Below are 15,770 nucleotides of genomic sequence, written 5' to 3'. Positions count from 1 at the left end.
TTAAAAAAACAACCTTTTTTTTTTCCAAATAGATTTTTATTGATGTCTGACTTAAATCTTAAAGTTCCCACTGTAAGCAACGGTTAAAATTCTGAGTAGCCCTAATCATTTAAAATCTTCCAGTACAATTCAACAATATTCTGATACCACACAACTAGGTTTAAAGTAGCTTTTCATGGCCATTAAAATTTCAGAAAACTAAATGTGCAAAACAAAAGCTTATACACAGACATCCAATCCAATGTTGGAAAAAAAAATATCCACAACGTATATTTTCAATAACAAAAAAAAAAACACAATTATACCAAACAGCAAATTCTGCATTAAAAGTATTATATAACCAGCCACTTTCCCACTAATTAAAACCGCCGCAACACACATGAACGCAGATAATCATTGACTAGTACTGGACAGGAGGTACTGTTTGTTGAAGTCTCTGTGAGCCTGGTGCTAGGTAAGTTTCTCCACAAAAGCCATGTGACGGTCCTATGGCACATTGTTGTGGTCGAGGGGCATCTTTGGAGAATCTTGCAGTGGGCTGTTGTGTCCTGGAGGCAGTGGCTGGTTTTCTATTATATTTTTGTGTTCCTGTCCTTGATCCTGTTGATTCGGAGGTACAGCATGATGCTGCTGTTGTTCTGGAGGAATATTTTGGTGTCCTGGTGGCAAAGGCTGGTGTTCAGAAGGCTGGTCATGTCCTAGTGACTCAGGGACAGCATTTCCCTCCACTATTATGAGAAATTTAGAAAGTGTTGTATCAATTCAAGTATATTTGCCAAGAATGTGTTGCATTTAACTTAAAATGTTTAAAATTCAAGTATATTTGCCAAGAATGTTGCTTTTAAAATGTGTTATTCAAATTTAAATGTTTAAAAACCAAGTATTTTGGCCAGGAATTAGAAATACATTCTCCGTTTGCAGTGAAGTGGAGGGAGCGAGAACACACAAACATACAGTTTTATCGAATGCTTTACGTACCAATCACCAAATTGGAAACCCTGTTAACCCACTGAACAGAATTACCCATGTTTCGTTACCCACGTTCTCTATGTAATGTAAAACTAACAGAAAACGTTCTCTAGAATAATGTAAAACTAAAAGAACATGTCAGGTGGTATCACATTCAGGGCCAGTTAGCCAATGTAATCTTTACATGATCTGGTTATATATGTAATTTACAAACGAAAGTAGAACTTACAATGCGTCGCAGGTGGAGACGGGTCATTCTGTGTTTTCAACCGTTCCATATGCTCCACAGCCTGAGAAAAAAGACGCACAGAATAGGTTTTCATTCACTTGTTATGACTTGTTTTTCATTCAATAAGCAGATACAAGACAAATCAGTTCAGTTACCTGCTGTAGTTCTATTTTCTGAGCATTGAGCTGCTCCTGCTGTCGCTCTAGTTCCTCTCTCTGCTTCTGAAGGTCAGACGCTTTCTGGTTTAAGTCTTCCTCCTGTCTGACCAAATGCTCCTCAAACTCTCTCATCTCTTCATCAGTATATGCTTGGTTCTGTTCTAGAGTCTAAGGTCATCCGAAAACATGAAGGTTAAATGCTATTTTTTACATTTTTTTACTCACTCGCTCTTATAATTAATAGGTTTATACAGAAGTCGAGATCAGAATTATTGCCACCGTTGGTAATTCCAAATTCCCTTAATCATCTATCATTTAGTTCTGATGTGCACAATAGAAAGTGGCTATAAGAAAATATAAATAACTAACTAAAGCATTGAAATTTCCCATTTCCACCTTTAGGGCAAAAATTAAAGTTCCAATCAACTAAAAATGTTACATATCTGCATGGAAGAGGACACATGTCTGTATTTTCTTAATGCGCGGTGATGAGGATAGTTTGAGTAGCGACTCTCCAAGGATCACAGCTAGAGAATAACAGAAATTAGCTGAGTTTTGGTGTCAGAAATCCCCCCCCCAAAATATACAAATAAAACAGGACCTACATCACCACAAATTGTTTGGATAAACTCCAGCATAAGCTTTCAAAAAAACTTTTAGCTGTTATCTTAGAAAAAGGAGGTTGCAGAACATGTTGTGCCATTAACTGTGGCCAATGTGTATTAGAGAAAATCACTTATTTCATAATGAGATTTTCCCCCGATTTTCAATTGTTTTACTTCCATAAAAGGTTAGATTTTGGGGATTTTTTTTTTTTTGTAATAAAGGGTCAAAAGGATTAGCAATGCAGATTTATTTTCACAGGCCTCTTTGTTCATATTTACCAAGGTTGCCAGTAATTCTGACCAGGACTGTACTTTGATCCTGTGTCAAACTTAACACAATAATCCAGACTGTTTAGTGTTTACTGATGCATGAATTAGATGTTATTGATCAATGGTCTAATTATGTATCAGTAGCGTGTCACACTCACTTCCCAGCTGTCTGGTTCAAGAAACTCTTTTTTCTTTGTGGCAACCAGGAACTCGTCTAAGGACACCAGTCTGTCTTTATTGGTGTCAACCTGTAAAGGCCAGATGATTACAGATACAGAAAAAAAACGTTTTGTTTTGTTAGATTTGTCAATTTTCCTGAAGTTGCCATGTCAAGACATGCAAAGAGAACTGGTCCATTATTTATAATCATCATTTAACCTCGTTCATGACGTGCTCTCTCATTCGCAGCCTTTCCTCCTCCATTTCAACCATGTCGTCCTCTTCATTAGTTGGATCATAGATCTTCTCCAGCTAAAAAAAAATCAAATGAAATCAGAAATTATTTTTAAAATATCATAAAATAAAATAAATTAGCAGAGCATGTGGTGACATGCAATTGTGTACCTCCTTCGTGAATAGGGCTTCCAGCTCTTGTTCATCAAAGAATCCATCTCCGTTTGAGTCTGCAATACAAGATTGCGAAAATATAATAATAGTAAGTATGTCATTTCAGCATTCTCATATCCAGGATATGGCTAAGCCATCAAGAATTTTTACCATGCAGATTGAAGAATGTTTTTGGGTCAAAATCTTCAGGGTCAAGGCCATCAGCCTCCTCCCACACTTCTTTTAGCTGATCCTTGCTACCCTATAGAATAACACGTTAGAGAAATACGAGTATATCTTCAATGAAATCAAACATAAAGAGAAGTTAAATGCGTGCAGACTTACGGGGTGGTTGACTTTGGGGTGATCAGCATGTTTTTTCTTCAGCTCCTCATAGTGCTCCTCCTCTTTCTTCCTGTCTTCCTCATCAAGTGTCTTCAAGTGTTCCCGTCGCTCATGCTCTTTCATCATCTCGTACCTTTTAAATTCTTCATGCCGTTCCTTGTCGTAGTTCTCCAGATCATTTGTAGCCTATATTGCAAGATCATAAATGTAACTGAAAGATTATAGCTTTATGTGTTCTGGTCTTATCATTTGTATCTAAAAGGTCTTTTGTTGCTCAGTGACCAAATGAGAAGGGAAACGCATGCTGTATGCAGACCTTGGCTTTACAGTCTTACATGATGTTCTTTTAAAGTGTGTATGGAAGATTCCAGAAATATTTGAGACAGTATTTTCAGGTTTTCTGTGGGAATTTACCTTAAAATTAAGCAGAATGTGCAAGTAACTGTGTCCTACAAAAACGAAACGCCACTGAAATTTCTTTAGCGACCATATATTTTTCTATATTTAGCTCTTGTTCTTTGCGTTCCATAAAAAAAAAAAACTATCTTGTAATCACAAATGACTGTAAAGTCATGACATGGATTTAATAAAATGTGAGAAAAAATGAATTATTTGTCCTTTTTGACTTAATTTTATGCAACATGAATTGTATTTTAAATGCAAAATATATTATTGACTTAAACGATTACAAGCACCAAAATCAAGTATCAAAAGATGGATTCAAGTATGATTATAAAAGCTGGGTAACTGTAAGTAATGGCATACCGATTTGATGAGTCTGTCCAGATCCTCAACCTCAAATGTGTGCGGGTTCATGTGGTTCAGATATTCAAACTGTTTGAGTAATGCCTGGTGATCTACCGCAATATCTGTGAAACATGAGAGAGAACTGTGTTTAGAGAATGTTCTGAAAATCAAGACCCATATGCTTAAAAAAAAAAAAAAATCAATGAATCTACTAGATGTTGCATCTTATTTGGTGTTTGTGGTCTGTTCATTCATTAAAGTCACCATGAAATCAAAATTGACAATTCATGCGCCCTCGTAATCTTTAATCAAAATAACTCCTGAGTTTATCTCCCTACGCTCTCAAACAAATACATTTATGCAAGTCTTCATATACTGTATATTTTGCAATAAAATTAAAACATATTGTTTTCATACATAATCAACATCTGTAAATGAGTAGTTCATATATTTATGCATTTCTCCTTTTTAATTTGATTATGCTGTGTTCGCAAGGCTTCATGGGATTGTAGTTCTTTCCCTTCACCAAGCTGTCAAGTACTATTATACAGTCTTGCACCTTTGTCTTTTTAACTCACCTTATGTATGTAAAATTACCACAAGCATTTATTCAACTATAATTATTTTGACAGCCATTCTTACCATTCCCTCCTTCAATGTCCTGCTTGGCTTTGATCAGGGTTCTCAAACGGCTGACCTCTTGCCTTTTTAGTTCATCCAGCTTGGTTCTCACATGGTGGCTGACAAAGTCAAGCTCTTTAGCCAACTTCCCTTGCTGAAATCAGTAGGAATTAACAGATTAGCTATGTGTGACCTTTGTATCATACAAGACAAATAAAGCCATGCTGTTTCTTACCTTTATATCTTCCATGTCTGTGTTGTGCAGCTTTTCTCTAAAATGTTGATCTTTTTCAAGGAAGTCAATAACTTCTCTGAGATAGCGGTCATAGTGTAGTCCGGTGTCCTACAAATATAATATAAAAATAATAGAAATACATAATAAGATAATGTCAAATTTAAAAGTGTGACACTTACAACTTGTTGCACAAAGTTTGTTATATAATTGGCTATTCAAATGTTTCTTACCGCACTCTGGGGAGGTTCTTTGACTGTTTCCTCTGCGAGTTTAACCTTAGTTTTATCTAAACTTATTGGCACGGCCTTGGCCCAGGACATCACACTCGCCAATACAAGGCAGCTGGCGAGGAGCCCCTTTAAACAGGACATCTGGAAAAATTAGCAAACATATGGATTAAACATCAAGCCGGAGATGACAGCTCTTTCATATTTTATATGGCTTGTATTGCAAAACCTAATGAGCCGACTATCACTTTTGGAAATCTGAACCTTAAAAAAAAAAAAAAAATCTGTTCTTGCCTAAATAGGCAGCTCGCTACCGCTCGCTACCCAAGGTTGTAACACAGCCACTGATTGGCAGATCAGCTCTCCAATAAATCCGTTACTAAGGATAAACGACATTATCAGGCAGTTAGCGGGTCACTATATTAAAGAGACACTGCAAATATACGTGGTTTTGCTGGAAAGATATCATTGCAACAGAGAGATGTGGTTTGAAAGGGTTGCTGATCTCGATACATAGAAGCTAATTTCATTAGCTTGCCATTGCCAGTGAAGTATATGCCAGACGTTATAGCGAAACTCGCAATCCATTTTATAAGTGAAAAGTTGAATTGTTGATGTTCTATTTGGGTTAATGTATCCGGAGCGATTCACAATTAAATAATGCCACTTACGGTGTCAGATCGGTTTCTATCGAGCTATCTCGGGTGTTTTCTGCTTCCTTTCATTACCGCTGGCTTCCTGACTGTCCGCTATCTTGGACTGATGATGATGACTAACAGTAACACAGAGGCTAGCGAGCTAGAGCTAACCCAGTAACGTTAGAAGGAGACAGTAAGCTAGTCCACGTAGATCAAGAGCATTGTGTGTTTGGGCTTGAGTGATATTGTTTTTTATAACGCTAATATTGACTTCCTGAAGGGGGCGCATTGCGGCTCAGAAAGGCGAATAATGGACTGGGTTTTTTAAATTTGAAATATTTTTGCACTTAAAACAATATCGATTAAAACGTGATAATTATACTGTTTGCTAGACGTAAGTTTCAGAACATTCTATACAATTCTGAACAAATGTATGATTGGTCCGTTCTGACAAGCACTGAAAAATGGAACCGATAACAAATGATCTAATAACGCTGAAAATGTGTGTTATCATTTCTTCGGATAATAATAATAATATTGATAATATTGGATGAATGGATAACAATTTAACCCCGACCATACGCCCATTTCATAACTCTGTTGTACGCGCCAGTTCAATCCACTTATTATATTTCTAGAGCCTACAGCCCTCTGGTCCAGACACGCTTACAGCAGTTGGTCTTTTCTTGGAGCGCCAACTGCTGGTGGATATGAGAAGAAAAAAATATATAATAGAATTTCTCTTTGCATTTTTTTTTTTCTTTACAAATAACATAGGACGACAGCAATGAAGTAAATTTTTGAAAATACAAACATAAATGAACACTGCAATTATGAACATATTACATCACATAATGTTAGCAAAGGTCTTTGTCATACTCTAATTTTGTACTAAGTTAGTACAAAATTAGAGTATGACAAAGACCTTTGCTAAGTAACGTTAGATTGAACACAAAATGTTGGGTTAGAGAAAGGAAAGATCATCCACTGACTCATAATTAACATTATTACAAAGTTGTTAAAAATAATATGATCATTGAAATGAATTTTTATGCAAAGATTTTAGAAGGACTTATCTGGATTTATTGGAAATAAACAATTAATAGGAAGGGGGTGGGGGGTCAATCATCTATCATCATCAATCATCATCTATTCAAACATAGATGACAGAACAAACTGGAAAATATATTTCAAAAGGTAACGTTATAACAAGTAAATAAAAAAACAGAGGCATTCAACATCTCTCTTCGTCCATATTTAAGGTAGCAAAGGAATTTTACACCAGATTGAAACACGCGGTTAATAAATAACATGTAAAGATTAAGTCAAAAAGATAATAATCAACTTACTAAACAACATAACTTTAGTCTGAAATAAATTAGTGATGTGTCGTTCATGAACGATTCGTTCATTTTGAACGAATCTTTAATATGACTCGGGACTATCGAGTTGTCTCAGGGAGTGATTCGTTCATCTTGTGTTACCCGCGCATGCGCATTGCGCAACATATGGATTCTGAATCTGTACTGGAAACAGAAATGATTAGTTCATCTCTCGAGTCTCGAGTCCGAGTCTTTCGTTCTTCCTGTCAGTCCCATTGAGCCTATGCTGTCAGACCACCGGAAAGAGGAATGATTAGTTCATTTGAGTCTTCGGGTTTGAGTCCTTCGTTCTTTAGTCACGTGAATTGTCACCGTATTGAATACCCAAATTCACAAACTTTTTACAAACTAATTCACAAACCTTTTACAAACAAGCACGTAGATGATGTATAATATAATAGTAGTTAATTAATGTACAATATATAATAAAACACACCACAGATGCATAATATAGAAAAGAGACGGACAGGGACAATAATAAGGAATAAGGAATAATGGACGTTAATGTTTATTGAACATTTGTATTTTAATGCCTATATAACACAATATTCAGACGCAGTCAATAATACGAATCTAATGTTGTATTTGATGCGAGACCCGTGGCCACGTGAGAAAAGAACGACGGACTCAAACCCGAAGACTCAAATGAACTAATCATTCCCCTTTCCGGTACTGAAAGCATAGACTTAATGGGACTGACGGGAAGAACGAAAGACTCGGACCCGCCGAACCCGAACTCGAGAGATGAACTAATCATTTCTCTTTCCGGTGCTGACAGCATAGACTCTATGGGACTGACAGGAAGAACGAAAGACTCGGACCCGGCCGAACCCGAACTCGAGAGATGAACTAATCTTTAATCTTTCCGGTCCTGCTATATCGCATGGCACGGCCAGCAGACAGCACAGATCAGAGTCAGACACTGACGAGTCAACAGCTAACGTCTCGAGACATGAGAGGAGGAGAACAAACCTGATAAATATGAAGTTGCAAAGCAAAGAACGTCTCGGATCAGGAGGTGAGGTGAACTATAACAGGGTCAGACTGAATAGCCTGAACTTTAGACCCAGCAACTAATTAATAGCTAACGTTACAGTTATTTCAGTTGCTTTTGGCTTTGGCTGCATTACCCTATTATGTTATTTTTACAAATGTAATTAAGATTTTCGTAAGTACTAGATGTATGGGATATTTAACATGACATTTTAATTATATAATTATGAAATGACCGAAATGAACGAAATGACTCGATAAAAGATTCGTTCATTTTACTGAACGAGACTCAAAGATCCGAATCAGTAAAATGATCCGAACTTCCCATCACTAAAATAAATGATCCATGAATCAAGCGAATCAACAGACGGAAAATGACATTCTACATCACTTCCGCCACAATACTTCACTTCCTCTCGGCCTAGGTTCGGTCTTTCTCTTTCTTCGGTCTCTAAACCGCCATCATGGGTCGTATGCACGCTCCTGGGTAAATGTTTATTTTACGCTAAAAACACCATTTAGGGACCACACTGCCTACCCCAAAATACAGTTAACTCTTTATACGATAGACTGAACCTGGGATGTGTATTTAATTCGAGCTAGAAAATAGTTTTTGAGAAGTCAGAATATAGTCCCACGTTCTCTTCCTCTGTGTAGCGTGATGGCAGCACATGTAGAATGAGGCGCTGCAGGATGGATACATGAACGATCTTAACACACTGATTTTATCTAACATCGACAGTTTGTCGGTTCGGGTATCATGTCGTTTAGTTTCACGTAACCTACGTTTTGGTGTCAAAATGCGTTTGTCGTATCGTTAGGTCTTATAAATGTTGGTCTATTACATATAAAAGTATGTTATGTACTGAACCTATTCATTTTAAGATTATTTATATTTTACAACCCCTTTATGTTCGTTTATAGTTTATATGTCCTTTATTTTATATTACCTGCTGTCAGTTAACATGTTTACAGCTTGGTTTAATGTTACTGCAGAAGAAGTGGAATTGTTTTAATTGTAATTTAATATTTCATTCTGGAAGACATGTTTAACATGGAAGAACGTTTTATTTTTCAGCAAGGGTTTGTCCCAGTCGGCACTGCCTTATAGACGAAGTGTCCCCACAGTAAGTCCATTGATTCTGATTCCTCGAATATGGAAGTACAATGCCTTTCTAAGTTGTCAAGGCTGTTAAAATAACCATTTTTTTTAATGTCTTTTTAGTGGCTCAAATTAACATCTGATGATGTTAAAGAACAAATCTTCAAACTGGCCAAGAAGGGTCTGACCCCCTCACAAATCGGTAAGTTCTGACTGATATAAAATGAATGTTACTGGATGTCGTGTCCATTGTATAACATTAAAGGGATAGTTAACTTTGAATTTAATTTGGTATGTTTTTGCTTACCCCAAGGACATCCAAGATGAAGGTGTCTTTGTTTCTGCAGTAGTTTGAAATGTTTAGGTCAAACTATTCTTGTCTGTCAGTCATATAATGCAGGTCTATGGTCACCACCTCAAAGAGCATGCACAGAGAAGTCCAAATTAAACTTGATGTAATGACTTGTAAATGTAATTACACATTGATGGCCTAAGACAGAAAATGAGCAGTTTGTGTGAGAAAACGAAGAGTATTTATATTGTTTTTACCTCTTGTAACCACAGCCACATTCAAGTAATCCAAGGGAACGGGCGCTTCCATCTGCGAAAATGGGCAAGCTCCGGAGAGATCACTTCCGGCGCTTGCGTAGACCGAAGCGCTTGGACGTGGCTGTGGTTACAAGATGTAAAACTATATAAATACTGTTCGTTTTCTCAAATCGCTCGTTTCGTGTCTTAGGCCATAAATGTGTACTGACATTTACGAGTCATTAAATCATGTTTAATTTGGACTTCTCTGCATGCTCTTTGAGGTGGTGACCATAGACCTGCATTATATGACTGACAGACAAGAATGGTTTGACCTAAAAATATAAAAATTGAAACTACTGTGGAAACAGACACCTACATCTTGGATGCCCTTGAGGTAAGCTAAAACATACCAAAAATTAATTTCAAAGTGAACTGTCCCTTTAATATCACAGGATTCTCTATAGCACGTTTTATACAGCCACGTTTAAAAACTAGTTTGAGTGCAGTCGTATTCGTAAAATAGATACAGCTGAGGCACACTTTGCATTTGTAATCTGATTTCCAATAGAAGAGAGAATCCTTTCATCTTCAGTTGTCACTTTTTAAGCTTATTGTTTATGCATCTTAATGGGCACTTCAACAATTCAACTTCAAGTTTTCATATTTGTAAAACAAACGTAGCAGCCCATATTGTGTCTGTCTGTCTGCACAATTTCACTATCAAGAAGCTGATATCTCTTGCTCTTCTCATTAGGTGTGATCCTGAGGGATTCCCATGGTGTTGCCCAGGTGCGTTTTGTCACTGGCAACAAGATCCTTAGGATCCTGAAGTCCAAAGGCCTGGCCCCTGATCTGCCCGAGGATCTCTACCACCTTATCAAGAAGGCTGTTGCTGTGAGGAAGCACTTGGAAAGGAACAGAAAGGTAATGAAAATAAAACCCATGCAAGATCACTTTGGAGATTTCTAGAAAAATCCATTCAGTGCACTTCAACAGTTTTCTCACCATTGTCACGTGTAATTGCAGGACAAGGATGCTAAGTTCCGCCTGATTCTGGTTGAGAGCAGAATCCACAGGCTTGCCCGCTACTACAAGACCAAGAGAGTACTTGCCCCCAACTGGAAGTAGTAAGTGTTTGAGTTGTTTTAAAAACAAAATTGAAATCCCTCTCGTATTTGTAGTGCACATTTCATTGTCCCATTCTTCACTTATTAAGAACTGAGATATTTCTTATGTGCTAGATAAACTTTGGAGGTAAATTAGCAGTTTGGCTTGAATGTGCCACCACTGCCAGTCCCCTTCACACAAAAAGCTGCTTTGTCTTTCAAAATGCATTTTTCCCCACTGAATCTTTTAACTGATTCATTTGTTTTCACCCACAGCGAATCCTCCACAGCTTCTGCACTGGTGGCATAATTTTGCAGGTTTTTTTGGACAAATAAAGATATTTGGATCAATTCATGTGTGTTGTCAGACTGATTTTCTATTCTCAAGTTACAGAACTTTTGTGATCCTAATTGAAGTTTTGGAGTAGAATAGAGCTGCCACATGCCTGTATTCATTTCAATTTGTCATTTGAACATCTCATTCAGAATCCATTGTAACTGAATATTCACTTGTATTTGTGCATGTTCAAACAGCGTTCATTTATGGGTGATGCAGTTGTGAAGATTCAAAGTCAAGCTATTGAATTATACACCACTTTGCAAACATTAAAAGTAGTGTATTGGCAACATTGTGTAGTGCATGTTTTTGTGTCAATGGTAGTGCTATTAACAGGGTTTCTAGGTGGAGCGTGTTCTGCTCAATTCTGCAGCAGATAAAGGAGAAAACAATCTAAATTTGACTGTACTTTGCTGTTTTGTGACCGTGTAACATCTACATTTACAGTATCAAACTGATCTGCCAGGCATAAATATATGCAGGTTATAAAGCGTTTTAGGTTTCTTATGTAAGCATGCTATCACTTAACAAAATCAATGGAAGAAAATAAAAATATTTACAGATTACTAAATTCCAAAAATAATTTGAGTCTGGTAAAGTATGGAATTCTGAAATAAGGACATTGAGAATTAATGGGTTAAATCACTGCTCAATCTGGCAACAAATGGCAAGCTTAGCCATTGTTACAACAGAAAAGCAATAAGAGATAGCAGGTTGATTTAGTAGCTGTTGGCTTGTGGACATAAAATTCAGTAAAAGGCTAGAGATCTAATTACAATGGTCATTTAACTGGCTCTAATTTAAAAAATAAAGGGGCAATTTTTGATCTACACGGAATTCTTACAACACAACAAACGTTTGTGCTCCTGTATTGGATTGTGAAACCACTAAAAATAAGATTTTGTTCATACACCCATCTTGATAGAGCTAAAATGTTACTATTTTCAGGAATATCTGCATGGCCCAGTATATTTAATAATAAAAGTTTGTAAGCTGATTTAATAGATATGTTCTTATAATATTATATGCATATTAAATTAGATTATGATTGCAGAGAAGGTTCCAAATAGGAAAACTGCTTTAGAACAGGGCTATGCAACCCTGATCAAAATCACATGCCTGTTTCACTTTTTGGTGACCCTGAAGACCTTCATTAGCTTGTTCAGGTGTGTTTGATTAAGGTTAGAGCTGGAAAGTGCATCATAAGGGGGCAAGATTTGCCCAGTCCTGCTTAAGAAGTTGCAATATGTTGATAAAAATCAAGAATTACCTGCGTTAAGAATCTCATTGTCCACTAGAGGTCAGTGTTCACTTACCATATTTGTTTACTCACCTAAAATTTTTCCAAAGTGTGAAATGATGAATATCATATCTATATATTTTAATACGTGCAAATAGACATTCATTTAGTCATTTTTTTTTAAATAGTTAAGGATGTCTTCAGACAGCCTTTCATAACCGGCACCTTTTATTTGCTTTAGATATTTAACTTTGTTTAATGAATGGAGTCTGTTTTTATTACACAAAGCATGTACTGACATTCCAATCATCACTGTAGCAAAGCAGGGGTTTCTGTAAAGCTCTGAAAAACTGTGATGGTCTATTATGAACAGCAACCCGTTTTATAGTTTGATTAAATTAAGAGCTGACAGAGGTCACCACTGAAATGTGGTGGGTTTTTTTAGTTGTGAAATGAAATAAAATACACTTATGGAAAGTGTGGTGTAACACTTTCACTTTAAAAAGTGATCAGTTGACTTGAAAGTTGCCTTAAAGTTATGGAGTAAATAAATTTCATGTGTAATTGAAAAAAAAATGGTCAAGGTAACAACTTAATTTAGTCAATTACGCATGAAGTTTTTCACTTAATAACTTCAAGGCAGTGGATTCCCTCACTTTTTAAGTTGTCGACTGATGACTTTTTTTTACAGTGTTATGTAACACTTAAAAGCTGTTTTTACAGTAGATGTGTATTGCTATTTTTTATATTTTGTATCAGCTTTTATTTTTCTATTTTTAGTTTACAAGTTCAGTTTTTTAAAATTTTTTTAGTTAATTTGTTATGTGCTTTTGGCAAATTTGTATTTATAAAATTTTTTTTATATCAATTTACTTGTTTTAATTTTTTAGTTTTTATTGATTTCCAGTTAATAATTTTAGTGTTTTAAACAAACTTATATTTCATTATAGGCTACTATGGAAGAGTATTGCATTCACTTGAAGAAAAAAAATCTACTCTGTTTTTCTGAATTAATGAGTTAATTATTTCAGATACAAGATCATTTTTCATGGAAAAAAAGGTTTTTGCTCTGTTTTTCTGCATTTCTGAGTTTTTGAGACAATCAAGTCAGTAATTCAGAAAAACACAGCAAAACTTTTTTTACATAAAAAAATATCTTGTAATTCTGAGATAATTAACTCATTAATTCAGAAAAAAGAGTAGATTTTTTTTTTCAAGTGAATGCAATACGCTTCCGTACATTTCTAATTTTGATATTTTTCATTTCATATTTTATTTCAGCTTTATTTCAATAAACATAGATATTTTGAATAGTTTTAGTTTTAGTAATTTCATATGACATAGCCTACTTAACTGAAACTGTTTTAAATGCACATGTATTTGCAAATATATTCATTATTAATCACTTAGCAGATTTAAGACATGCATGCATTTGAGATCAAAACGCATGCGCTACATGTATGAAGCACATGTTTTTTTTTCAAAGGTTTAAGAAAACCTCATTAAACAGAAAAAGAAGACACTTTGAGAGTCGCCCACTGCAGATCACTTTATTCTGTATGCAGCGATTTAACTGCAGTTGCCTCTGTATGAACCTCTCCTGTGAGAGAAAAGTAACACTGAGTCACCTTGCAGCATTGTGAGCTGCTGGCAGTGTTGAGGAAACCATCAGCAGAGCAATACCGCAGAGCTGCGCAGGACTGCACCCCATCACTGAATGTGTGCGACTGCAAGGATAAGACAGAGTAGACGGAAGACCTTTTAAGTGGTATTACAGAAAGCCCCTAATTCAAACAAGCCTATTAGCTGAACATGTGCTGTGCTCTTTTTTTAGGCATATGGCGTTTTATTCAGGTGGACTGGGGGCACAACACGGTCAGGTCCCACGGTGCTGGTGGTATGCCTCTGTAAGGTTACCATTCTCTCAATCACATTTAATCCCAAATCAACATGAACTGCTTGTCAGTCAAAGCCAAGGGATTCGGCTGCATGAAACTGCTGACACATTATCAAAGTGCCCTCTGCAGATGTCTTTTTAAGCTGGATTTTTATATGAACAAGAGTTTTAGGGGTCTTACGAATGCCAATGTCTTCTTTCGAAATAATACATTATTTATGTATTTCAGTAGTGGGAGAAATGCTTGTAGCTGAATGCTTTATTATTAAGATCAGAAAAAGAATTGAAATAATTTATCAGAAAATAAATAGAATAAACCCACAGCAGCAAATACCAACACTGCTGCAGCCACAAGCCTCTTTTCCCATTCTGTATCATCAGTGTCTCTTCTGTTGGATTTTAAGTCATGCTTAGGGGGAAACATTGCATCAAACCAACAAAAGGCTTGCCGACAAAAGCAACTCCAAAGGGATTATGTGCTAAAATATTTATACGGTTCTGAAGTGTTTGATGTAGATACACAACTGGAGTCAAATGTCTGTTCTTGGTGAGAACAGAGTGTAAAAACAGAGTGTGAATTAGGGATACAAGGGAAAATCACATGTTTTGCGCCAAATGTTCATCAATCACTGCTTTTTTTTATCCCAGCCAATATATGATATGGTCACCATGAATTTACCAAGCAGGATATGTTCGCATCCTTGGACACTTGAAAAGTAACTCAGGAGCATTCCCGTTTTCCTTTTAGATGTTACACTCTTTCAGTGGAGTTATTCTGTGGCTAAATCAATTGAATGGGTATGATTTGGAAAGTCAAACACCTTGTTAAAAGATCTAACAGCTGAAAATGCATATCATATCAGAGCAAAAACAAGCCATAAGGTCAAAAGAACTTCCTATTTCTGAGCTCTCTGAATTCTTTTGACCTCATGGTTTTTGCTCTGATATGCATTTTCAGCTGTTTTACCTTTTATTGGGGTTCACAGAAGCACCATAATGCTCAATGAAAGAAATTTGGAACGATCAGGGCTCTTCCTACACTGTAAAAAATAAAACCGTAATTTTTATGGTAAAAAATGGGATACAAAAAAAAAAAAATGGGATACCTTCGGTTAATGCGGTTCAATTTAAACCGTCATTTCAGCACATGGTAAGTGTTGGTGTATTACACACATTACCTAATTGCATGCCTTAACTCAAGGTTTTAGTGTTTGGCTTTTAAATATTTAAAGCTTATTTTTCTGTAGTTTAAACATGGAAAATAAGTGGGAGGAAATGATCAATTACCTTTTAAAGGATTCATACCCTGCAGAGCTAAATAAATGGCAAATAAATAATTTTTTTAACAGCATACCCCTTAATAAACTGTATTTTTATTAAACCAGGGGTTGTCAAAACAGCATACCCTTCACAAACACTGGTATGCTGTTTTGACAAAGCAGGCTGAATTGACAGAGCCCACTATAAAACTCAACTTCAGGTATGCTATTCTGACAAAGTACACAGAACAGAACACCGGCAGCTGTGGTTGCCAGAACTTTACCATCAAAAATACGGTATAGCAACGTTATTGGTTTTACAGACTTAACTTA

At 36.1% G+C, this 15,770-nt stretch overlaps 2 protein-coding genes and 1 non-coding gene across 3 annotated transcripts; 2 read left to right on the top strand and 1 right to left on the bottom strand.

The window, feature by feature from the left end:
- Positions 1–14: 14 nt before the first annotated feature.
- Positions 15–5,812, bottom strand: nucb2a (nucleobindin 2a). The gene is made up of 13 exons (XM_039656687.2): positions 5,624–5,812; positions 4,956–5,096; positions 4,726–4,833; positions 4,512–4,644; positions 3,888–3,991; positions 3,123–3,308; positions 2,949–3,039; positions 2,796–2,854; positions 2,610–2,702; positions 2,390–2,479; positions 1,354–1,524; positions 1,199–1,259; positions 15–728 (listed from the first exon to the last, which is right to left on the bottom strand). Exons 2-13 carry the CDS (start codon positions 5,094–5,096, stop codon positions 487–489), a joined length of 1,479 nt encoding a protein of 492 aa, XP_039512621.1. The 5' UTR covers positions 5,624–5,812; the 3' UTR covers positions 15–486.
- A 2,602-nt stretch (positions 5,813–8,414) lies between these two features.
- rps13 (ribosomal protein S13) lies at positions 8,415–11,059 on the top strand. The gene is made up of 6 exons (XM_039656718.2): positions 8,415–8,452; positions 9,044–9,092; positions 9,191–9,269; positions 10,353–10,522; positions 10,625–10,725; positions 10,981–11,059. Exons 1-6 carry the CDS (start codon positions 8,430–8,432, stop codon positions 11,012–11,014), a joined length of 456 nt encoding a protein of 151 aa, XP_039512652.1. The 5' UTR covers positions 8,415–8,429; the 3' UTR covers positions 11,015–11,059.
- On the top strand, positions 10,779–10,908 carry LOC120471085 (small nucleolar RNA SNORA19). Its single transcript, XR_005620760.2, has one exon. It is a non-coding gene; the product is annotated as a small nucleolar RNA SNORA19 (small nucleolar RNA).
- Positions 11,060–15,770: the final 4,711 nt, after the last annotated feature.

Source organism: Pimephales promelas, chromosome 1 (assembly GCF_988280905.1).
Source record: "Pimephales promelas chromosome 1, fPimPro1.hap1.1, whole genome shotgun sequence".
In the NCBI taxonomy this organism is placed as follows: Eukaryota; Metazoa; Chordata; class Actinopteri; order Cypriniformes; family Leuciscidae; genus Pimephales; species Pimephales promelas.
The sequence above is the reverse complement of the archived record's forward strand: the minus strand, read 5'-3'. Positions and strand labels throughout refer to the sequence as shown.